This window comes from Syngnathus floridae, chromosome 14 (genome assembly GCF_059516105.1).
Source record: "Syngnathus floridae isolate MCC-2025c chromosome 14, RoL_Sflo_1.0, whole genome shotgun sequence".
Lineage (NCBI taxonomy): Eukaryota > Metazoa > Chordata > Actinopteri > Syngnathiformes > Syngnathidae > Syngnathus > Syngnathus floridae.
This window is the reverse complement of record NC_142426.1, coordinates 12,848,116-12,871,815: the sequence shown is the minus strand read 5'-3', so window position 1 is coordinate 12,871,815 and position 23,700 is coordinate 12,848,116. Positions and strand designations below refer to the sequence as shown.

At 44.0% G+C, this 23,700-nt stretch overlaps 4 protein-coding genes across 27 annotated transcripts in view; 3 read left to right on the top strand and 1 right to left on the bottom strand.

The window, feature by feature from the left end:
• The first annotated feature begins 14 nt into the window (after window positions 1–14).
• LOC148387846 (angiomotin-like 2a) lies at window positions 15–9,691 on the top strand. Its single transcript, XM_088396376.1, has 10 exons — window positions 15–200; window positions 1,599–2,343; window positions 3,099–3,267; window positions 4,948–5,182; window positions 6,098–6,393; window positions 6,491–6,666; window positions 7,341–7,442; window positions 7,527–7,723; window positions 7,850–7,972; window positions 8,557–9,691. The coding sequence occupies exons 2-10, from the start codon at window positions 1,664–1,666 to the stop codon at window positions 8,640–8,642; spliced, it is 2,064 nt and encodes a 687-aa protein (XP_088252502.1). The 5' UTR covers window positions 15–200; window positions 1,599–1,663; the 3' UTR covers window positions 8,643–9,691.
• A 3,315-nt stretch (window positions 9,692–13,006) lies between these two features.
• LOC148387845 (uncharacterized) lies at window positions 13,007–15,351 on the bottom strand. 5 transcript variants are annotated; one of them, XM_088396379.1, is made up of 3 exons: window positions 15,187–15,351; window positions 14,790–14,867; window positions 13,007–14,372 (listed from the first exon to the last, which is right to left on the bottom strand). In XM_088396379.1, the coding sequence occupies exon 3, from the start codon at window positions 14,250–14,252 to the stop codon at window positions 13,179–13,181; it is 1,074 nt and encodes a 357-aa protein (XP_088252505.1). In that variant the 5' UTR covers window positions 14,253–14,372; window positions 14,790–14,867; window positions 15,187–15,351; the 3' UTR covers window positions 13,007–13,178. The 5 variants fall into 5 exon arrangements, with proteins under 5 accessions (XP_088252505.1, XP_088252506.1, XP_088252507.1 ...); XM_088396380.1 differs by having other exon boundaries at window positions 14,795–14,867; XM_088396381.1 differs by having other exon boundaries at window positions 14,790–14,856.
• A 316-nt stretch (window positions 15,352–15,667) lies between these two features.
• On the top strand, window positions 15,668–20,325 carry rab31 (RAB31, member RAS oncogene family). The gene is made up of 7 exons (XM_088396388.1): window positions 15,668–15,887; window positions 16,587–16,666; window positions 16,856–16,937; window positions 17,340–17,411; window positions 17,536–17,642; window positions 17,803–17,912; window positions 18,337–20,325. The coding sequence occupies exons 1-7, from the start codon at window positions 15,852–15,854 to the stop codon at window positions 18,432–18,434; spliced, it is 585 nt and encodes a 194-aa protein (XP_088252514.1). The 5' UTR covers window positions 15,668–15,851; the 3' UTR covers window positions 18,435–20,325.
• Window positions 20,326–21,510: 1,185 nt separating this feature from the next.
• LOC148387842 (vesicle-associated membrane protein-associated protein A-like) overlaps window positions 21,511–23,700 on the top strand; it is a 31,975-nt gene continuing 29,785 nt past the window's right edge. For all 20 annotated transcript variants that reach the window (XR_015862568.1, XR_015862566.1, XR_015862563.1 and 17 more), the window contains exon 1: window positions 21,511–21,710. Coding sequence is in view for 1 of the 20 variants with exons in the window: in XM_088396158.1 (XP_088252284.1) it covers window positions 21,653–21,710 (58 nt within the window). In the remaining 19 variants the exon portion in view is untranslated. The remainder of the gene's footprint in view (window positions 21,711–23,700) is intronic.

Below are 23,700 nucleotides of genomic sequence, written 5' to 3'. Positions count from 1 at the left end.
TTCCCCCAGCAGAAGCATAAGCAGCATTTCACACAACAGCAACAGCAGCAGCAGGAGCAGTGAAAGGGGAGGACGCGCGTTTTGGTTCTTCAAAGTCAACCAAAAGAAAAAGACGCACACGGAGTTGGGATTAACACCAAAAGTTGGATTTCCACACAGCAGAGGAGCACTTTTCGTCATTAGGATGAGAGCCTGAGCTGGTAAGACTGACGTTGTGCTCATTTGATAACTTTTCTTTCCCCTTATCGACACAATCGACAAACACTAACTTTTCTTTTACTGCCTAAATGAGATTTCAAAGCAAGACGGAGTAAGTAAAGTCAAATTAAAACAAAGTAAAAGTAAAATTGATCACCGCAGGCCAGGGCTTCTTTTGTTCGTTTTTACTCCCTCCTGAGATTGGAATTTTGGCCGCATGCGTTTTTTTTTTTTTCTTGCCTGCTATGGGAAAAAGTCTCCACATTTTTATGTTGTCGCTGTTGAGAGTGTAGAAAAATTGCCCAAAATAAATGAATAAAATGAAAATAAAAACGAATAAAAAAATAATCGAAATTTTACATAAAAAATATGGAAATAAAAAGAACAAATAAGCAAAATAAAATAAATACAATAAAAATAATTAAAGATAAATAAATGTGAAAATAATTAAAACTGATACTGGTGAAAATGATCAGATAAATACAATTAAATATGGCTGTATTTCTCGTGATTTTTTTTTTTTTTTTTGCTTTTTCCATTTTCAGTTCTTTATTTTTAATGTTGGCGCTGTGAGTCTTCCATACATCTGTTTGATAGATAAACAGCTGATCCCCACAGATAAAACAATGTACATAATCTGAATTGAAGAAGAATCATCATTCTGTGGTTTGGCTTGGCATGGCAAGCTCATTAAAAGGACTTGAGGCAAAGTGAACATGGGCCACTTTCTGTTCACAATACACTGAAAACACTTTGGGATGTAATCTGGCACCAGTTTGCTTTTGAACTGTCAGATTGGTTTTAATGGAGTCAGCACTACCTCAAAGTCAGAACGATGACCTAGTTTTCAATCAATTTGGTGGTCATACGGAGCAAAGTGAACTTAGACTACAGTGTGTTGTTCACATTGTCTTTGTCAGGCAAACTATTTCATGCAGTTGAAAGTGAATTGAGGCCATTTTTGGTGGCTGGGTGCTTTGCTTTTGGTTGGTCTGATCAGTTCTCGTGCAATGTTGCTTAAAAGAGGAACCCAGGGCAAAGTGATTGAAACCACTTCTGGAGGTTGTGCGGGTCTGGATTCCTTCAGAAGGGTCTGACCAATTTATATGGCCTATTTCCCAACTTGGCTCATTCTGTTTGGGGCTGAAATCAGATCTCTTTGATTGCTATTAGCTGTCATGAAAAAGGACGATCTGTTCCAGCAACAGTTCAAAGCCAGACCACTTTGTATTCACACTGCGATCGATGCCTTCGAATCAAATTGGGGCCAGAGTCTGATTTGCTTGAGTTTGTAATCATGTGTTTGCTTTGTGAAAACACCTGTCTGCTTCAATAATGTGTCACATTCTGTTATGAGCCATGCCACCTCTCAACCACCTCCTCCTCCTCCCCATCTGTAGGTTTCACAGGCGATCGCGTGAAATCAGAGGAAAGCAGAAGAAGTGAATCTTGAGCTACAATCGGCATGACCTCTACCGAGGAGCAGTCCGGTATGGTCTTGCACCGGCTGATCCAGGAGCAGCTTCGCTACGGAAACCCGACGGACACCCGCACCTTACTGGCCATCCAGCAGCAGGCCCTGCGCGGAGGCAGCGGCAGCAACAGCGGCGGCGACATCGGCCGCAGCCCCCGTTCCTCTCTGGAGAGTCTCACCCAGGAGGAGCCTCCGTTCCCCCAGCTCTCGGCCAGACAAGAGCCCCAGGGCCAGGAGCACCAGGGCGACTTCCACCACTCTGAGAGCGCCTTTCAGCTCTACCAGCTCCACGGCGAGGAGCTGCCCACCTACGAGCAAGCCAAGGTTCATTCTCAGTACCTGGCCAGCCACTGGGCAGCGCCGCCCAGCCCCGCCGGGCAGTCCCGCGAGGGAGCCTTTCACCAGGAGGCGGACGAGACGGAGCGCAAGTGTGCCCACGCTCGCTCCCTCAGTGAGCAGCGCATGCAAATCTCTCTGGATAGGAATGATGCGGCGGCGGCCAAGGCGGAGGCGGTCAAGAGCGCCTCTCACAGCTACCCCGAGCTGGCCTACCACACCCAGTGGGGGGCGGCGGAGAAACGCCACCCTCCGCCCGAGTACTCGGCTCCTGTCCAGGGACAAGGATTCATCCTGCACCAGTCCCAGGAGCCTGTGCCGGCCCCACAGCACAGGTACAAAGAAGTGGCATGCATGACGTGGCATCTTTGTTGCGTAAATGCATACGTGAGTCACATGAGCCTTGTTTTGAAAGTGGCGCTGGTCCAAAGGTGTTGGCATGCTGTGGCTGAAACACCTCACATGCTTGCTTTGACCTTTCCAAAATAGTAGGTTACGCCGGCCAGATGGCTGGCCGGCCGGCCGGCCAGCAAGGCCCTTTCCAAAAAGGTTGACTTTTTGTCCAATCACACTTGATTTTGCCATGTCAATCTAATCTGCCCGGGGTCTCGGCAAGCAATAGTGCCGGCTAATTTAATCCAACTATTTCTCCGATTTCTCCGATTCTTGAAAGTGTGTCTGTAGAAATATAAAAAAAAATAATCAGCTTTGCTGATGAAAGTGATATATTTGATTGACATTTTTGATAGTTTCTAGAATAGTGATGTGGAAAGTCCCCAGGTAGCAAATGCTTTCTACTTGACTCATACTTTCCATCTTTCGAAAGCAGCGCTGGTCCAAAGATATTTGTAAGACTTGGCACACTGCGGCTGGAACACCTTACATGCTGACTTTGGCTTTTAAAAATAGTAGAGTTCCTCACTTAACATTCTTTAGCGGAGCCGGCGCGTCTGACGACCGAGGAGCCGGAATAGAGACCGTATTGTCCGAGCCTTCGAGTCTCCGAACTGGCCCCGGCGCTCGTACAGTGGTTGGCTTGACTCCAATCCAGGATGGTGTCGTTTAACATAATGTCTCCACCCCCCACCAGGTACGTCCAGTCCGGGCCGCCGGTGGACGTCTCCTGCTATGACGCCTTTGCCGGCCTGCCCCACGCTGGCTTGGAGGAGCCCAACCAAGTGGCGCTGCTGCTGATGGAGAACGAGAGGCTAAGGCAAGAGCTTGAGGCTCACCGGGAGAAAACTGATCGAATTCAGAAGGTAACTTCTTTCATTTGGCTACTCAAAAGTTTGTATCTTAGAATTTATGGATTCTACGGCGGAAGGTACGAAAGGGTCCAAAATGGCTAGCCGTGTTTGAGTTTCCGTCATGACGGAAAAACAAGCTCTCTTGTTTACCGCAACAGAAATTCTCTAGCGAGCACCTCAACTGGCATTACTCCTAAATTCAAATTTTACCGACTGTGTTTCTGCCACCCGGCGTAGAGAAATGATGTGTTGGCATTTAATGCGGGTCAAAAGCCAGAAAGTGCACAAAGAGCAGATGGCTGCGAACAAAAGAGCGCTTTCACTATTTCACAGTGGGCTGCCACCTGCCGCTCAAGCCCCGCCCCCTCCCAACCCCTCGCCCTCAGCTGCGTGCGGGTCACCACCCCTGCAGTTGCTGGCCCCGAAAAATCGATATGGCGAGTGCGCACACAATGGCACGCGCGTGAGCGACCTCGGCTCGGGCTTCGCGAGGCGCTATGCGAGGTAGCAGCCGTGAGACAACTGCTTGCTGGGCTTGGCTTGGCTCTGGCGGTCCAACAGCTGTCCAAGATGGAGCTGCTGCTGCTGCTCAGAAAATGCTTGGGGCCAATAACCACAAGTCTTGTTCAATAGCTCCCATTGCAAATCCTCATGTGAGTCGGGCTGAGCCACATTTTGCCGCCCTTGCAAATTAAGGTCACAAAAGGCCCAATTAGTGGATGTTCCTGAAACATCATCTCATGTTTTTTTTTCCTGTCCAATCGTAATGTGGAGAAATGGTTAGCCGTGTCATCTGTAAACAAATTCGTTTGTCCTCCCTTTTGAGTTTTCTTTTTTTTTTTTTATCGTTTCACAGCACCGCCTCCGCCTGGTTGGAAAACGTGGCTTGTGTACCGCAGTGGAAACAACTTTTTTAGTACCTTGGCCAATCTGTAAAATATCTGCGGCGTTATGTCACATGGCTCTGGCCTTGTCTCAGCTGAAAAGAATGATAACTAGCAGGGGTGGAAAGATTTCTCCCCTCTTTTTAGGCCACAGCTCTCGGTAAACATGACGTTGGATGTCGTTTTTTTTTTTTGGGAGGGGGCGGGGGGACATTTCCACAGGGCAGGCAGAGGCATGCACACCTTTCTTGAGCTGGCAACCATCCACGGTCCGCTGTGTGCTGCTCTTTGTGTGTGTGTGTGTGTGTGTGTGTGCGCACGAACGGCGGCTATCAGCCCTCAAGAATGTCGATATAAATCAGTCTCACAGGGAGTGGTGCGGCCTTAAATTCCTTCTGGGAAATCTAGCATGCGCGCACAAACACACAAATTGAAATGTGCGTACATAAGTACATATATCCTTTATGTTCTTTGTCGCTCTAACTTTCTGGTTACATTTTTTTCCCCCATTGAGCCCCTCTCTCCTCATACTATCGTCGGTTAAACATGCTAAAGGAAGTTTCAAAATGTGTCTATTTTCATGAAAAGAAAAGAGAAATTCATACCAGGACGTGGAATTTAGTATGTTTATTTTATTGTCAACAAAAATCATTGCTAGTTATTTTGTAGACCCTGCAAGCTACATGTTAAGGGCCCCAGTTTGCTCCTTTCTGCGTCGCATAACAACAAAAAGCAGCATTCCAGTTCCTCCCTGACAGGTCAGAAGGTTAACCGAAAAATTCCTTGTCTATTTCTGTCCTCCTCCCAGTTGGAGCAGGAAATCCAGCGCATTTCCGAGGCCTACGAGAAACTCATGCAGGGCAGCAGCAAGCGAGAGACTCTGGAGCAGACGCTGAGGAGGAGGCTGGTGGACGAAATCCGCCGGCTGCAGGATTTTAACCGGGACCTGAAGGAGAACTTGGAAAATGCCCGTACGCACGTGGCCAAAGAAGTGCAGGTGGCCGATCACAACCAGCACATCATGGCCAAACTCCTGGAGCAAAGTGAGTGACAAAGCCTCATACTTAATGTGTGCTCTGAGCGATCTGGAGATTTTATTTTCATCCCTGATCTCCAACAATTCATATATTTCACATTTCAAATTACAAAGGTATGTTTAGAAGCAGTTTGCAGCGGGAATTGAGACTGTTTACCTAAGCTAACAGTTATCTGAGCTTCTTCCATTTTTTTTCTCCGTTTCTTCTTTGTTGTATTTTTGGCAAAAATCTGCGTGTGCAACCCGCTGTGGTATCTCCATTATAATCAACATTTTCGATTGGATTAAAATGGTGCACACATTCAGGAATTTTCCTTGCGTAACCTCCATATCCTCTTTGGAAGGCTTTAGAAAATTCAAGGCAGCTCTTGAAGTGAAATGAGGTGACAGGAAAGCCTCCTGTTGTTGAGGTGCTCCCCCCCATCAAGTCGGAGTCGAGCGTCTGTGTTTGTGAGGCCTCGATGAGGAACGCCAAAGCGCTCCCTCGCTATGTGGGTCAAAGGGATGGGGTGGCTTCCCCCCCCCCCCCGTCTTTCCCTCTGTCCTTCTCTCGGCATTCCGCAAGTGCTTTGCTAAATGAACGCGGGCCACCGTGGAGAATTTTTTTTTTTCTGCTGGGTTGGAGGGAAAAGATTTTCGAGATTTTAAAACTGGGCTGTCAAACTCACATTTGCACAGGTATGCTTGCTTATAAAGATAAACAATGAATAAAGACAGTAAATATGACAGGAATAGTTTTGGAATTTCACTTAAGATACCTCTTTTATTTTATATTATTTTATGATTTAGGTGGCTTTTAGACACACATGGTAGTTAGTTGTGTTTACTTGTAATGAAGATTATGAGGGGGGTTCTTGTGAAACTCACCGGACCTAAACATTTTGTTGTGGACTCTTAATGATGCTTTTGTCTTCCTTGGCAGACGAAGAGCAGAACGCGGAACGGGAGCGCATGGAGCGCGAAGCCGAGCGACTGCGTGCGGCGGCCGAGGAGCAGAGCGTCCGCAGCAGGAGGCTGGAGGAGGCCCTGGAGGCAGCCCGGGGGCGAGGCCGGCAGCTGGAGGAGGAGCTGCGCCGCAAGAGGGCCTATGTGGAGAAGGTGGAGCGGCTCCAGAGCGCCCTGGCTCAGCTGCAGTCCACCTGTGAGAAACGTGAGCGCCTGGAGTTCAAGCTCAGGACGCGCCTGGAGCAGGAGCTCCGCAGCTTGAGGGCTCAGCAGGTAGCTTAGCTCAGATCAGCCACGACGCTCGGCAATTTTGCTCGGGTACTCAATGAAAGGATGGCAAAGTCACACGTCCCGCTATTTTCTTCAACAGCGCCAGTCGCAACCACCTGGAGTGACCATGGGTTCCCTCCAAGAGCGTCTGCGGGAGCGCGAGGAACGCATCCTGGCGCTGGAGGCCGACATGGTGCGCTGGGAGCAGAAGTACCTGGAGGAGAGCACCATGAGACAGTTCGCCATGGAGGTGGCTGCCACCGCTGCTGCGCAGAGGTACGCGCTGCGGCGTCTGCCAATTTTTTTAACTCCTTAAGACAGACAAATCTAATGAGCCAAAATTCCCCTCAACAAAAAAAAAATCAGCACTCACTGTATAGTACAAAGAAACAAACACAATAACCTAGCTTGCAAGCCAAGGTACACATGACATTAAGAGCTTAAATCAGAAGTGTGTGAAGTCCAGCTGAGTGGTGATTAACAAACCGCTTCAGTTTTTTTTTTTTATAGACACTGCCTCTTATTCTAATAAAACCAAACATGAGCCACAACAAAAACCCACAAGAAAAAGTGACAACTGTGGAACATAACACACTAAGTTAAATGCTTGAAGATGCAACTTAGCATTTGAAATAGTTTTGTAATAAAAAAATAAATATATAGGAAATCCCTTATTGTTTTTACCATTGAAATTGTAAATACATTTTAATTTTGGGGAAAAAAAAACACTAGTTTTTGATGAAAAACAAATACCTTATCTTTAAATGTTACAAGATATGACAATCGTTTTCATACATATCATATCTCTAACCACTTGCTAATGCTAACACGGCAGGCGAAACTTAGCTCCTCTTCCATGTACAGGGCTCTTTGATTGTTACAGAAATAATTTGTGAGGGTTTGCAAAAGTGCAAAGGGTGCTAAAAGGTCATTTGTGGCCATTTTTGCAGAGACACCACCATCATCAACCACTCGCCTTGCCACTCCTCCAATAACAGTTTCAACGAAGACCTGCCAGTTGCCGACTTTCGGAACCAGGAAATGGAGAACAGGTGGGAACCGTTGCGGAGAACCTTTTTGCCTAATGTTGCTACGCTAGCCAGACTCTGATGTGCATCCTCCATTTTGTCTCTCAGGATCCGTGCTCTCTACGCTCAAATCTTGGAAAAAGACGCCGTGATCAAGATCCTCACCCAGCGGCTGCACCAGGACCAGGGGCGCAAGGACGAGCAGAGCCCCCGCACCAACCTCCTGAGCGTGGCCGGGGCGCCCCTGAGGCTGGCCTGCTCCACGCCCTCCATTTTTACAGCCAAGACTGCAGCCAAGAGTCGAGGTGAGGAGCCATTTCCATGCCGATCCCTCATTTAGGCTTGGATTAACAGAAGATGACTTGTTGAGGAATTCTGAGCCGAGTTTGCTTTTCCACCTCCCGATTTAAATCCTGATGTCATTTCCGTAGGTAAGAGTCTGTCCGACGACCAGACGTTGCCATTTTCCGCTCAGTCGGAGCCCAACATGCTGGAACGGCAGACAGAGGCGACCAAAGGCAGCGAGGCCGCCGGCGTCAGCAAGCTCAGCGCCGGTGAGTAACCCCCCAAATATGTGCCTCGTAAACACAAGGAGCTTCACTCTGCGTTTTTTTAAAAAACATTTTTTTATGTTGTTTTAAGTGTTGCATGAGGGACTACCGCACGTTTTTGGAATCAGCACTATAAAAAAAAAAGTTGCCTGTTGGCCATGATGGCCGCTCTTGTTGTTAAAGCACGCTGTGGCTTCTGAGAGCTTAAGAAATGATGACCATCTTGCCGACTGAGCACATTTTTCCACGAAAGCCCATTGGAGTGTGGAAAAGCTGTTAACCTTTAGTCACTGATAGCAGATTGACCTCCGCTTTGCCCCCACCCCCCTCGTTTTTCTTTTTTGTTCCTAACATATTTGTACACGTAATCAGACAACGGAAGAATGTGATTTTGATAGGTTGTAAAAAAAAAAAAAAAGGTTCACGTGGGCAATTATGCTATTAGGCTAGCAAAATGTAACTTTGTACCAATGATTGAGCAATAATTTGGTTTGATGTTCCCAGTTGAGTAAACTGATTTAGGTTTTTGGGGGGCAAGTTGGCCATTTCTTCCGGTTCCTAATAGAAATGATCCAATTTTTCCACAGATAAGACAACGCCAAAGAAGTTGCTATTAAACCCTTTCAGAGGCCTGGAGGAGTTGGAGTCGGAAGCCGTGGAGATCTTTATCTAAAAGGAGCCAACGGTGTGAGGAAGAATTCCCAACATGTGTGAAGTCTGTCACAGGAAGAATATATCGGACGTAAGAGGGTGGGTGGGAAAGAAAAGAAACGGGGCTGCTTTTGATGAGGAAGAGCCGTGCTCTCACTCGCGGCCGCAGGCGGTCGCTCGGTCGCTCGGCCCAGGACTCTTCCCAGGTACTTGGACAGTATTTTGGATGGAGCTTGGCGCGTGGAGGCCAACATATTTATAAAATTGCTGCTTCCTTCCAATTGAATTTCCCCAATCCAGTGAATGACAAAGCTGCGCATTTAACTTTCCAAATATGCGCCGTCTGTCTCTTACTGTAAATATTGTAAATATTCAGCATTCCCAACCCACCGACAAAATGTGGATATTTTGTTTTGTTAACCTGAGTAACCTCAATTTCGTCCCAGTTGCTCACTAATTTATGACAGAAACACTGTTGAGTCACTCGAGTTTAGCGCGTTTCCGACGTCTTGGCAGCTGGTTCTGCTAAGGCCGACAAACACGTGAACGGATGTGATTTGTTGTATAAACGTAGTATCTTTTTTTTTCTTTTCCAAACTGACACAGACCTGATGTTGTTTGTAAATGTGTGTGAGGAGGCTTGAGCTTAAACGTAGGTGGTTAGCTAGCGTGCACTCTCCCCTCATGCGACCGTTCGGCCGGTCCGAACGCCGTTTGGGGGAGGCTTGACAAACGACAACGTGTTTTGTGTTTACTGTGAGCTTCTGAACTAACAAACACAGGTTACTAATTATTATTATTGTTATTAAGTATATTTTTATTCAGAGATCTGTATTATTATTATTGTAGATAATAAGAGTGCTTTGAGCAGGACGCCAAAGAGTTAATGTATGTTGTTTTTTTTTAAGTTATGTGCCGACAATCGCGGTCAAAGTTAAAAAGTTGGACACAACCGAGCGAGTATTGACTTCCAGCAGTCATTTCTGTCAAAGTTTGCAGCGTTATGAAGGTTTTAACAGCTGAATTTCACTCGACATTTCATAAAGCAATAAAATATTTGAATTGACAAAAGCTGCTTTGGAATCATTCCAGCCACGCTCGGTGCCAGTCAAGGAGACGCTTGTGCTGTGCTTAAAAGGTATCAATGATGTCATTCATCGACTTCACTATAATAATACACCGTACGACCAACGTCAATCTGGCGTCTGTTAAAGTTTATTCTGACTGATTATTCTTCTCTTTCTTTAATTCCCACGACCCGGTCAGAAAATGGTCAGGGCAAAGAATCGGTCGGAAGTGGTTCATCCTGACGTCAACCTTGACTCATTCAAAATAAGTTGGATGACCTTTGATTGCCAGGGTGCCCTCATGTTTTTGTGACCTTTCGGCGCAGGCTTATAAAAAGAAGCCGGAGCGTGCCAAATCCTCCCTATTCTCGTCCACCAAATGGTTGCTGCCTCACGTTGATAGCGTACATCCTCATTCCAGCGCTGAGCATGAGAAGCAAGACTCATTCCTCATTCGTGACGAGCAGATCCGCATTCTTGTCAGTTCTCGGGGCGGCCTCCTTGCCACCCGAGCGAGGTGCGTGCTCGTCGTGCTCGGCATTCCCTTTGCAACACCTTATACGGGACAAAGAAAGGCGCTCGGCCCCTCCCGGATTAGCCACTCGTGCTATTTGAAATTCCTCCGCCCGGTACCTCGACCTTCGCCGGCAACATGTGCCGCATTCCTACACACAAATGTTTTTCTTTTTTTTGATACACTGGGCCGCACCCACCCTGAACGTTTAGAATCTATTTTCAAGAGTCGAGCTAGAAGATAGGATTTGAGATGGTTGAATTTGGAGCCCTGTTGTTTTGGTTCGAATTGGTACGCCCTAACGGTTTCGGGTTTGGGCCGAGCCTCAGTCGTCACCGTCGATGACGCATAAACGTGACTCATCGGTTTAAGGCCCATAAACACGCAGCGACTTCGTAAAGTCGCGGCAATGTGAAAATTAAAATGTTGTCTTAAATTTGACACGCGTGAAGAGTGTTGTTAACAACCCCGTCAATTTGAATGATTTAAAAAGAAAAAGGGAGCACCACCATTTTTTCAAAATGGATTTTGATGCAGCGGGAGTGTTGGCAGACTGCGGTCAACCCACGCCCTGATCAATTGTTGACTGTCAATCAAATCCACTCCTATGACCAAACCCTAAGGTGCAACTTGAGCTAGCTAGCATCATTTCATCAATACATATCACTATATTTAGGCGCTAACTTAATTGAATCCCACAGAAAGCTAAAGTTGTTTGAACGTCATGTGAAGAATTAAAAAATAACATTCCGTTGTTTGACTTTTTACTTTTACTTGAGCCCTATCCTAAAGTTACGATAATCAGCTCCGACCGAGTAGAAAAATGACCCCTAACACACTCCATACTGCGAGATAATCGCTCCGAGACGTGATAATCCGGACTTTGTTGACACTGCATGTGGACCCTGCTGGGTCCAGCGGACTCCAATACTGTCGCTGTTACTAAACAGATGGCGAGTGTCAAACGGGTCAGAACCTGGAGCGAGGAGGAGGCTTGAGAAGGAGGCTCGAGGATCCGGCCGAATGGCAAGTGCAACAATCTTTTTTCTGAACTTTTGTGCGCTCTTATCTGACCTCCTGACTGACTGACAACATTGCTTAGTTCCTGGCCAACATTCCTCGGCAAAGGTGAAAGGCGGCTGACATGTCACAACCGCCTTCTCGCTCTTTCTTTCCCATGACGAAGCGAGATTGAACGCTGAGATGGGAGCCACAAGTTGAATTCCATTGTGCTCCAACATAGAGTAAAAAAAAAAATGTTTTCTACGTTTGTCCTTCTCCAGCCCGGTCAAATGTGAAATTCTTCCGTAGCACAATCACCATGAAAGGAATTGGAGCGTTGTAGAGTGAAGCGTGCAAGTGATCTTCTTCTGGAGATTGTTATCTCCTTGTTTACACTTGTGAAGCACATCGCAGAGGATTCCAATTCTCCTTTCAAGGCGAATTGAAAGATGAAAATATTTTAGCCTTTGTTCACGTCGCTCTCTCTCTCTCTCTCTGACACCGGGCTGCACATTTCATTCCAGAATGCCTTCATGGTCTTACGATTTCATTGAACCCACATTCCGATTCATCTTGGGTGGAATGAAGCAAAGCAGGCCCAGAACAAAACCAAGACCAAACTTTGTGACACTAGAGGTACCACTCTTTACCCCTGAATGGCCTCATTGTCTTAAGATGTCATTGTTCTCGTACAGTTGTTTTGGACACCACAGCACATGGCTGGCCAACGGTGGGTTGCACTTCTGAATAACACTGCTGCCTTCTGTATGTTGCCATGTACTTGAAACTACACAGATGAGCCTCCAGTCTTTTGCTACAATCGCCTTTAATACCACACAAGGAAGGCTTTCATGAATCTCATTTGATTTGGGTGAGGTTAGTGACTAAAATAAATCGTTAACCCCAGCTAAACCTGGTAAACGTCTCCCCCTGCTGTTGTTCTACTGTAACTGCATGTATGTTGGTAGCAAGCCATTATGGGAATAGTTTGAATGTCGGACTCTGTGGGTAAAATGTTCTAAATTAGGTGGCCGACCGCTGGACAATCCTAAAAGGAGAAGAAAATGTTGCAAACTCAGTAATGAAACAATTTAAAGTGCAGTGAGGAGTGTTCAGAAGATTGGCTGCAAAACACCCCACAAAAAAATCAGTGTGGGTAGACCCAGAAAAGGTCTCAGGAACCCGTTGTGGTTGCGACAAACTTTGATGACAAAGTTTGCTGACTCGCCACACTAGCCCTCATCGTGAGTTTCACTTTGCAAGATGAAATTTGATCGCAATATCTATCAGGACTTGAGTCACAAAAAAGTCTCAACAAATCCGCCCCCCCCCCCAAAAAACAGGAAACTTGCGCCTCCTACTGGTATGGATAAATAAATGCAATACCTGTATATGTATGTGTTCCAAGATATTTGCGCCGATGACTCCGCCACCGTTTGAGAAGCACACAAGCGTTCCAGTTTTGCTTGTTTTTGAACGCTTTTCATCTAAGAAGTGTCAGCCATCCTTCAAGCTGCACAACCAGAAATGTGAGGGCAAGTTCACAAAGCACGAACCGCCATGGCGAGTTCTGGCATGACTTGCATCAGCAAGGAATTCAACTCAATTATATGAGCAGGATTGTTCATAGGTATGATACCATACCGTTGCTATTCAAGTGCCGTGCTGTAATCGGTGAGTTGCGTTAGTTATGGGACAATAAATTAATAAAATAAAATAAAAGGACTGGGGGCAGTCTGAGGCAAGCGGCGCATTTGCAGAAGCAGAACCCAAAGTGCAGGGAAAAAGGACAGATCCAGTAAGGCCAATAAAAACATTTTTAATTGTGGATGTGCTGGAAATTAAAGCCCTCTACATGTAAATGACATATTAAAAAAAAAAAATTTGGGGGGGAAAAAGTAGGTTGGTTTCACATTGTTTGCCATGTGCAACGAAAACATCCTAACACATCAAACAAACGAAGCATCCTAAAAGCTTAACCCTCGTGGTCTGAGTTGTCCAGATGGATTTCAGGAACCAGGCTGTAGTATTCCGTGGACTGAGTCATGTATGCTTTCTCACGATCGTTTGAGTCTTTCAAAACTTCAGTCACACTAACGGCATCCAGCTCGGACTTGCCAGGCCTTCTTTCCTCGGACCCTGAAGGGAGCGACTCCACGGACCCCAGTGCGACTTCGTTGTCTTTGTTGGTGCTTCCCTGCACCTTCAAATTCGGGACTCCTTCTTCGACGCTAGTCGCCAACTTCTGCTGTGGCTCGCGGTCCACATTAGACCCAGTGCCTCTTTTGCTGGGGGTCCGTTTCTTAGTGAGACTGAACGCAGGAACCTCCTTTCTGCTCCTCCCGCAGCACCAGCACACCAGTAGGAGGGCGAGGATGAAAAGCGGGAGTGCGAGGAAGAGCACGGTGTGGCTGGCCGGCCGGCACGCGTCACTCAGCTTGGCCGAGTCCGCCGCCCGGCCCGCTAGGGTCCGGGGCGCAGCGCATGTCAGATTCCTCGCGAGCTCCTCGGCCACCAGGATTTCCAGGAAGGAGCAGGAACACTCCCAGGGATTCCCGTCTAGCTCCAGGCTCCTGAGGATGGGCCTCTGGAGCACGGATGCCGGCAGGGATCGTAGACGGTTCTCCTGCAGGTCTAACCGTAACAGGTTATCTGAGTCCTGCAGGAATCCCTCGGGGAGCTCCTCCAGAGCGTTCTGGCTCAGGTCCAGCACCTCCAGGTGGGGCTGTCCCGCTAGGAAGTAACTGGGTAAAGCTGCAATTCCATTCTGCGCTAAGTAGACCTTCTGCAGTAGGGACACCCCCACGGTTGGTACCTCCAGGGAGGTGATGTTACATCTGGAGAGATCCAGAATACGAAGGCCAGAGTGGTTGGTCAGATGAGACCAGGGAACAAGGCCCAACGTGGAACCCGAGTAGTTGAGGCAGCAGACCCCGACAGGCACCTGGGAGGGGAACGCTGGCAAAATGGTGGCCGGTGGGCACAAGCAGCCGCCGGAGAGTGCCGCCATCAGCAAGGGCAAGACGAAGGTGCTCCACCCACCAAGCATCTCTCACAAGGCGGAGGTGGGCTCGTGATGTGCCAGACTTCTCAGAGGATGGCAGGTTGCTATGGAAGCGTCAGGCGTTGGCATGGCCTCATCGCTAAGGCTCGAGAACATCGCATTGGGCTACAGAGGAGAAGCAGATGTGGAGGTTTATTCAGAATTACCTGTAGTCTCCGCTGGGATACACTTTACTCAAATCTTATTCAAATTGGAACAATTTGTCTTGTAAACCACACAATAGAACTTTTTGCAGACAAACAAACTTTACCTATTACATTTTCTCTATCTCTTTAATATCTTTGTCATTTAAACATACTTTGTATCTATTTTTTAAAACACGTCACGGTCTTTTTTTTTTCTGGATTCGGTTCTCACAGTCTCATTGTTTTAAGAATACTGGAGGAGAATTAAAAGACCACAGTTTGAGGAAACACGGTATTCCTTTGTAGGGAGTAAGGGACTTCCTGTCACATGCGGAATGAATGTTCTTCTATTCCACGGATGATTTTGAATGATTTGAATCTGGAAAAGCAAGATGACCTCACTCCCAAACAATGGCACATCCTCTCCCTTTTCCTGAAAACAACGGCACTGTACTCCTCCCGAACTGGAACACATCTAAAAAAAAAAAAAGTGTTTTATGACATTATTAAGCATGTATGCGAGTCAGGATGAAGAATCCAAGCGTTTAAAACACGTTATTTTCCCTGATTAGCGTTGCTTAGTCAGTAACAACTTTGTTTTTATGACATGATTAAACATGCATGTTATTATATATATATTATGAGCATTTCTGGGTTTATTTTAACGGGCCACATCAAATGCTTTCTGTGGTCCTCGTGCTTTACGTTGCACACCCTAATTTTTAAAGACACAGTAAGGCAGATTTGGATGCGCTGCACACATGTGCCAGATCAGACATTAGAGTGAAACTTACCTGAGGCGGCCATGCAGGGAGAAGACAACAGCCGATTCTTGGGATTTAGATTTCCATATAGTGGGAATTACCAAAGAAATTCCGAGAAGAACCAAGCTCCCCTTTTGACTGAGAGTGGAACCTCCCTCCTTCTACTTTTTCCTCCTCTTTCTCCTCCTCTTTGTACGGAAGGGGATTAAGGCCATAATTTAAAAAAAATAAAATAATCTGCATTCTGTCACCGCCCCTTTTTTTCTTCACTGGTCCTAATACTCTTCCGTAAGAACCCTATTCCAGAAGTTAGCAAAATTAAAGCTTTCTGATTCCAAATGTATACACATTTTGCGAGACGACAAACACTAGAATAGTTTAGTATATTTTTTTGCAGTTAAAAACATGTTCTTCTCACTTGAAACATTCTTCATTGTGCACATTTCTCTGTCAATTTGCTTCTTATTTTGGAATCCGTCATAGGATGTGCATCTCATTTTGGTGCGGGATGTTCTTGCTGATGGTCAGCAAGTCAGACAGACAGACCCACAGACAGTCCGGGGCTTGGCATTTTTCTCCTCGCATTCTGTCGGGGGCTGCGGTTGAAAAAAAAAGAAAAAGTTGCAACCATGACAAGACAAAGACAGTGAGTGAATATTGACGTAGAATGAATTAAGTCACTTAGGCGACCCATCATGGCGATAAGGGAGCTCAAAGTTTGTCTTTTAGGGGTAAGTAGCACGTTCTTTTTTCTCCCCTCCATTTTGGGGAAACTCCTTTGATGGACAATACCGTACTTTTTTTGTTTTTGTTTTAAGGTAGACATGACCGCGTACTAACCAGCGATCTGCAAAATCGACTTTTCTGTCCGAAACATCTGAAACAGTAACCTGTTGATGGCTATTTGAAGTTGACCCAAAAACAAAACCTCATCAGCTGACAATTTGGAAACATTTTTGTAGCGTCCTGACGTTTTGTGACGTCATTGCCGCCGACTTGACATTTAACTTTTTTGGGTCATTTTATGAGATTAACGTCCGGACAAAAATATAATTTTATACATTCAATTACATTCACTTCATAGATGATCATTTATGCGCACGAAACGTATATGTAATTTTTGGATCATTTTTCTTGGGAAAAATTGCATTTTTCACTGCATATTTACAGTGTTGTAGAATTTTTGCATTTTGTATAAAACTTTATCATGCATTTTTCAATTTAATAGAAAATCTCAAATAGAAAATATGTTGTTATGATTTTTTGAATAGTAGAGTCCTTTTTAGAAATACATTATCTCAAATAAAAAGGATACATAATGGTGCTCTTTGGTTATGCATCTCTCGTTATCTTGCATGATTGTGGTCTCCGAGATTTTTCTGAATGACTCATCGTCTTGGCTGACTTTGTGTGTGCTTATGTGTGTGTAGGACACCGGTGTGGGAAAATCCAGCATTGTGTGTCGCTTCGTCCAGGATCACTTTGACCACAACATTAGCCCCACGATAGGGTGAGCATAGACCACAGCCAGTGTAATACCATTGAAATTCATTTTTCTTGTTGGAAATAGTAGAAGTAATCCATTCCAAAGTCAAGGTGTTACCATCATTAATTCTTTTTTAAACTGTACAACTTTAACATATTCAGCCATCATACATGTGATAAGACATTATGGTGTCGCATGCATGTCACTCCCTAGAGCCTCGTTCCTGACCAAGACAGTGCCATCCGGAAGCGAGCTGCATAAATTTCTGATTTGGGACACGGCGGGACAGGAGCGGGTGACATACTCTTTTTTTTTTTTTTTTTCTCCCCCCTCCCCTTTCCTTTTCTGGTTGTTATATACATACTTTGATTTCTCCCGCATGCCCCATCATGTATCGTGTTCTCCTGTGACCGTCTTGCTGTCGGCCGTGAAACGCCATCATCTGCCTTAGCGTTTAAGATCACGAGGACATTGCTAGCCCGGCGTCACATTCATTTAACCCCAGGCTCCGCCACGCAGATGGTAGAGCTCGTAGTAACCCTTAAATCGCGATTAACTATTTGTGCTGACAGTAATGAATAACATCAAAATGGTATTGAATGATAACTCCTTGTAAAAACGTCATCATTATGCTGACTGTGAAAAGTTATGGAACATTTAAGCCAAGTTAATTTCCGTCATTTTTTCCCCTTTGTAGTTCCACTCATTAGCACCGATGTACTACAGAGGATCGGCCGCTGCTGTCATCGTCTATGATATCACTAAACTGGTAAGATCCTGGTTGCGGCTTACCTTTTGGCATCAGTATTAGGGTTGCGCGTGAGCCCATCACTGCACCACAGAGTGGAGGGAAGGAAGTTGACCTGGTCATTTTCTGCCAACTCTGCTTGCAGGACTCTTTCCAGACATTAAAGAAGTGGGTGAAGGAGCTGAAGGAACATGGGCCCGAGGACATTGTTGTCGCTATTGCAGGGAACAAGAACGACTTAGGAGATATCAGGTCGGCTACTCGTGGTTGTTGTACTAATTGTAGTACCTCGACGGAGTGATGAGTGTTTTGAGTTATGAGTGAATGATCTTAACTCATGAATCAAGGCACCACTGTTTGTCGAAAAAAAAAAAAAAAAAGATCCTCACCTATTTTATATCTGACATTGTAGGGAAGTCCCAATGAAGGAGGCCAAGGAGTTTGCTGAATCCATCGCCGCCATCTTCATCGAGACCAGCGCCAGGAATGCCGTAAACGTAGAGGAACTCTTCCAGAAGATCAGTAGGTTCCATGCCACTTCATCCCTAAACCGATTTGAATGGGAAAACACGTTTAATCAAACCAAATAACAAACAACGTTACATTTTAAAATGTGCTGCACTCTTATATGAGAAGTGCACACCAGGTATAAATCAGTTTGATGCTGATGATGATTTGTTGTTTCTTTGAATGTAATCATCTTGACTAGGCTTTGGAGGGCTTTTATGTGTTACATATTAATGAACATGACAAAATATACAATCGTGCAATATTGAAACGAATCTAAAGCCCATCTCACCTTTTATGGAGAAGTGCACACACACCCTTATTATGTACCCAGCAATATGTGTCGTGTCACTGATTTATTCTAAACCATTATTTCATTAAAACAATCAAGGATTTGCTGCGCTTCCAAATACAGCATTTTGACACCTTTTTATTTCAGGCAAACAGATCCCGCCGCTAGAAAACCTCGACGTGGAAAGCACAGAGTCGTTCAAACTGACCCGACAGCCTGCTCCGTCCACCAGGAGGTGCTGCTAGAACATCTACAGACTGTCAAGGTCACAGCCGCCATGCAAAACATCTCATGCTTAGTTTCACATGTATTACAAGGTATTGGGGCCACTATAAAAAGAAAAGAAAAAAAAAGAAGCACTTTCATATTCTGGATTTTTTCTCAAAAATAGTGATAATGTAAAAAAAAAAGTTGAATAAAAAAGGTGTCATTTTACAAGAATACGTTTTACAAGAATAAGGCAACTTCATAATTTTACAATTTTTGTTTTACAGGACGGAAGTTGTAATATTATATGGAATGTATTATTGTACAAGACTAAAGTTGTAAAATGAGGGAAAAACAATACTTTACAATATATTCTGAAATAAGATTTGTGATATTTTGCAAAAAATCAGAAGAGTTACATTCCAATCCTATAATATGAGAAAATTCTATATTTACAAGAACAAAGAATTCTATGAGAAATAGGTTGTAACTTTTCCAGAGTGAATGGTATTATCAGAAGACACTAAAGTTGTAACATTATAATTTAAAACGTTGCAATATACGAACGACATTAGAATGTAGTAAACTGAACATCAGTTGCATTTCCTCTATCCAGTTTAACAATCATCAAAAAATTGGACAATGTTGCAACTTTTTTCATACCATTAGACCTATACTCTAATTATTTTTGCAATTCATCTTCCTTTTCAGTTTGGCCTTCATACTCAAATGTGGCATAACCTCAGCTATCTAACAAAAGAATAACTTCACTTTTTTTTTTTCTTTAGTAACTCATATATCGCCCTCTTGTGCTGCATTGCAAAGCATTTCCATCCCATTAGCTCTCATTACCCTCAATGCACTGTGGCTCTTCAGTGGCGCATCAACATTCAATTTTTATGCACATGCACTTGTGTAGCACACGCACACATACACACGCACACACACGCACACACACTTGCACACACAAATACTTATGCACTTGTATAAGAGGTAACCTTAACAGTTGCATGGTTAGTACGGCGCTCCCTGCTGGAATATTATGACCGTCCCCTTTGCTACAGTTGTTTACATGCTGAATGAACTACAGATGAACACATCGTGTCAAGTGCATTTAGTCTTTGTATGAAGAGACTTGCCTCAGAAGCAGTGATCGGTTTTATCAACATTTTTACCTTTTGTACAAGTGTAAAAGCAAGTTAAAAACTGTTTAATAAAACGGAAATGAAGTTTAAGCAAACACTCATTAACTGAGTTCATCTTTTAGATGCTCACTGAGCTGAAGTGTTGTGGAATATCCGCTGTTTACTGTTCTGTGCTTTCATTACAGGGAATACAACACGTTTTCCATGTATTATTTTTTTGTATTTCTACCCCAGAAGGGGCATTTTTTAATATTACCTTTTTAAAAAAATAATAAAAAAAGACTAATGAGCATGTAAGAAAGTCTTTAAATACAATGAACTAACAAATAAACAATATAATTTTAAAGAGGAAATTAGTTGTTTTTTTTAATCACTATATGTTCTATGCATCCTCATTCGTCTGAACCCGGGATTCGGATTAATTTTGCGTTAATTAATCATAAAAATCCACCCATTTTTATCCATCTCAGAGGGCTGCCATTCTGCCTTGAACCGCCACCTGCTGTTGAGTGACAATAACATCACAGTGCCTGAGGGCTCATGAAGGACTTTTTTAAATATGTTTGTATCATCACTTTATCTCATCCATGCTGGACTTATTTTTAGTATGCAATGAGCGATCTTGCGAAACATACTGCATGTCAAATTAGTTGATATTCCCAAAAGTGCCTCTATGCATGAAAGCTGATTTATCAAATGACGTAGAGCTTCCTTGAAGGTGCTCTAACTTGTTTTTATGCCTCTAATCAGTGTACTGTAATAAAATTTTAATTATTTACTGTTATTGTCTCTTACCCTTTTATTTTATCATGGTTTGTTCATTTGCTAACAGGATTACATTCAGTTTACTTATTTCCATGGACTTGGGGCCAAGGGAGGACACTTTGGTGCAGAGCCATCTTGAAAATTTGTAGCATTTTAGTCATTTTTGAATGTAAACAGATAAAGTTGTCATTTTGAAAGTTTTGATTTTATGAGAATGTCTTAGTTTGTTGAGAATAAATGTTCAGTTATATGAAAAAAAGGGGCAATTCTTTTTTTAAATTTCTCAGTAATCATGTTAGTAGTCTTACATCATTTATTGTGTTTTGCATTGTCCTTGTATTATTTGTCTTAAATGAGACAATTGGCCAGAATCAAGACTGTATGATTTTTTTCTTATTTCAATTGTTTAAGGTTGAAAGCTGCGAATTGGTAACTCCGCGGGAGGTGTTTGCTGCAGAGTTAGTGAAAAGTTTTAAAGTGGATATTTTGTTTGAAATTCTAGTCTGTGATTACGTAGTCTAAATTTAAGACAGCAATTTGGTCAAATTTAAACAAATTTGTGAAGTCTTGCAGTCAGTCAAGTCATGTTCAGTCAGGTGTGTCCAAACTCTTTGCAAGGAGGGCCAGATTTTATAAAGTGAAGGGGCCCGGGGGCCAATAGTTTTTTCGGACATTTTATAACTACAAAAAATTCACGCAAATACACACTGTTATAAAACAAATTTCATTGTCACAACTGTCTTTATTTTTCAAATGACAAAATAACCAAATATAAGCCACTCAGGCAGATGTGAACAACTGTAAAAACACAAATTCTGCCTTTCATTCATATCTGAAGAGTCAGATAACATTGAACAAACTGTATGAAATACCCTAAATATACATGAGTTTAAAATTATTTTGCCTCATGAACATTTTAAACAGGAGTTATAAAAGTTGGTAAAAGGAGGAATTATAGTTTCAAGTTTCATGATATTTTTAATTCAGTTTAACAGTGCAGGCGGGCCTTAAATAATTCATTATGAGACCGAAGGTGCGGGCTGTGCGAAATCTGACCAGGGGCCGAATTTGGCCCGCGGGCTGAAATTCAAAATTGTTGGGGCGGGAACATCAGCAAGAGTCGCATACAATACGTAAGCACGCACATACGTCGGCACCGTGTGCTGTGCGTGCGCGCTCGTGAATTAGTGGCCACATGCCCGCGCGCTTCAGTGGTGAGAGAGATCGAGAGAGAGAGAGAGAGACAGAGAGAGAGAGAGAGAGAGAGGGAGTGAGTAGCGTAGCAGAGACTCATTAGTCAGTAGTGACCAGTTCCCATACACAGGTACCCTTCCTCTTTAGCTAAAATGTCCAAGTTGGACCAGGTCCTCGTTCTCGAGCCCCCTTCCGACCTCAGATTTAAAGGTAAGGTACCCCGCAGTGTGCCTGTTGCGCGACAAACGTTCCAGTTTCTCGTGACGGTGTGTTGCCGGGGCTCCAAATGTATTTTTACACTCACTTCAGCGGCTTGTCGTAGGCTGCGAGCTAGCCAACGTTCAGCGCCATTTTAAGTTAGCCGCGGATCGGACGGGCCGCCGCTACCTCCTCGCGCTCCGGTGACGCGGGCGAGCCGGGCCTGGAGGCCACGCTGGCGGCCAATGGTGGGGGAAATATGCAGGGGCAGCCTTACGTCGCTGGAAGTGAACGTGTACGCAATGTTAGCATCGCCAAACACATTTAATTGAAGTCTGAATGATCCTGTCAATGAAATGACTCAATTTGTGCCATAGGAATTCTACACGTTTATGGCAAGCTAGTTCAATGACTGTCAGTTGGAAAAAGAAACTTGGCTAATGATCTAGATGCAGCTCACTTTGGTGAAATAGTGCAAAGCTTTAGGGTTGTGTGAGGAAACATTGGCTGCAAGGCAATGCTGTGTTAGCTTCACCTGGCTAGCCTTCTGTGATGTGTCATTTAATCGTTGGCTATAGGCAGTCTAGCTCAAGTGTTAGCATGTCTCAAACGAACCCCTTTTAAACTTTACCAACAAACTACCTCCCCTAAACTCATTTTGAAATATTTGTTGATTTCAAACCGCTGCTTTTTATATAGATGGATGTGTACTAGTGATGAGCTTTTCAGGGAATAAATTCATTGCATAGAATTCTATGCAATGAATTTATTCAAGAGTTCTAAATAACTGGAGTTTTTGGTGTAAAAAAATGTAGGCTTTTGGGGAAACTTTTTGGTCTATCGCTTAGAGAAAATAGAATATCCCTTGCCTAAAAAACTCTTAAACAGTAGTTAAATATTGCAATATGCAATAATGGAATATTTATAACAAGAGGAGTGTGGGCAATAGAATTGATTGCCTAATACTTCATACTTGCGTACCTATAATTATTTAATACTATAATACTCATATGAATGGTAATTGCAGCAGTATATGAATAACATTGTATGTTTATCCTTCCATTCATCCATCCATCATTTTCTGAACTGCTAATCCTCACTTTATTCCTAAAATACAATATATGCAAAATCAGACAAAGCCTGACAAATGCACAAGAAGAATGTCTCATCCTTATACTGGGCAAAACAATCTAATAGAATGTAAAGGTTTTTTTTTTTTTTTTTTAAGTGTCTTCTTGTGCATTGCCATTGTTTTGGAAAGGCACTTAAAAGTGACTCAAGCTACCCCCCTCCCAATGTTTGGTGCCCTTGAATTGAACCATAAATTAATACTTAATGCCATCAGGCATCCATTTTCTCCAGTCAGACTTAATCAACAAACCAAATAGCCGTAATGAATCCAATTATCAGATGTTGCCGTTGAACCCATTGGATTTATTGAGGCGAAAACAGGGTACTTACTTTTGAAAAGCGGACTTTTTCATAATGTTAAAGGAACATGTCTGCCCTCATCTGGGATTCCTCTAGTTGGATAGAAAGGGGCAGACCTCTTTCGTGTTCTTTTTTTTCTCAGCTATTTTTAGACCACAACCAGGCCCGTGGGACCCAAACTTGGCTGGCATGCAACAAGATGAGCCAAGGTGTCAGCCCGGGCTTAGGTAATAGATGGAGCCAGTGTGGGTGGACCGCGTGTGTATTTCTGTTGGAGTCATTTCCATGTTGCCTTGAGTTATGCTCATCGTGCATCTTTTAGTTTTTTTTTTTTAATGGACTGCTTTGTATTCTTCCTTTTCCACTGTACGCTACCTGCTGCTGACCCATGACTCACGGTATGGCTGTCACTAACAGTTTTGTTTTATTTTTTCAAATATTCGATCAGGCCCAGACAATAACAACCTTTTAATCCATAAAGGATGGAGTGTCAGTCAAGGAAGACGCAGGTTGCTACAGAGAGAGAAAATAGGCCAGAATAAAGACAGAAAATAGGGATACGGTATATTGG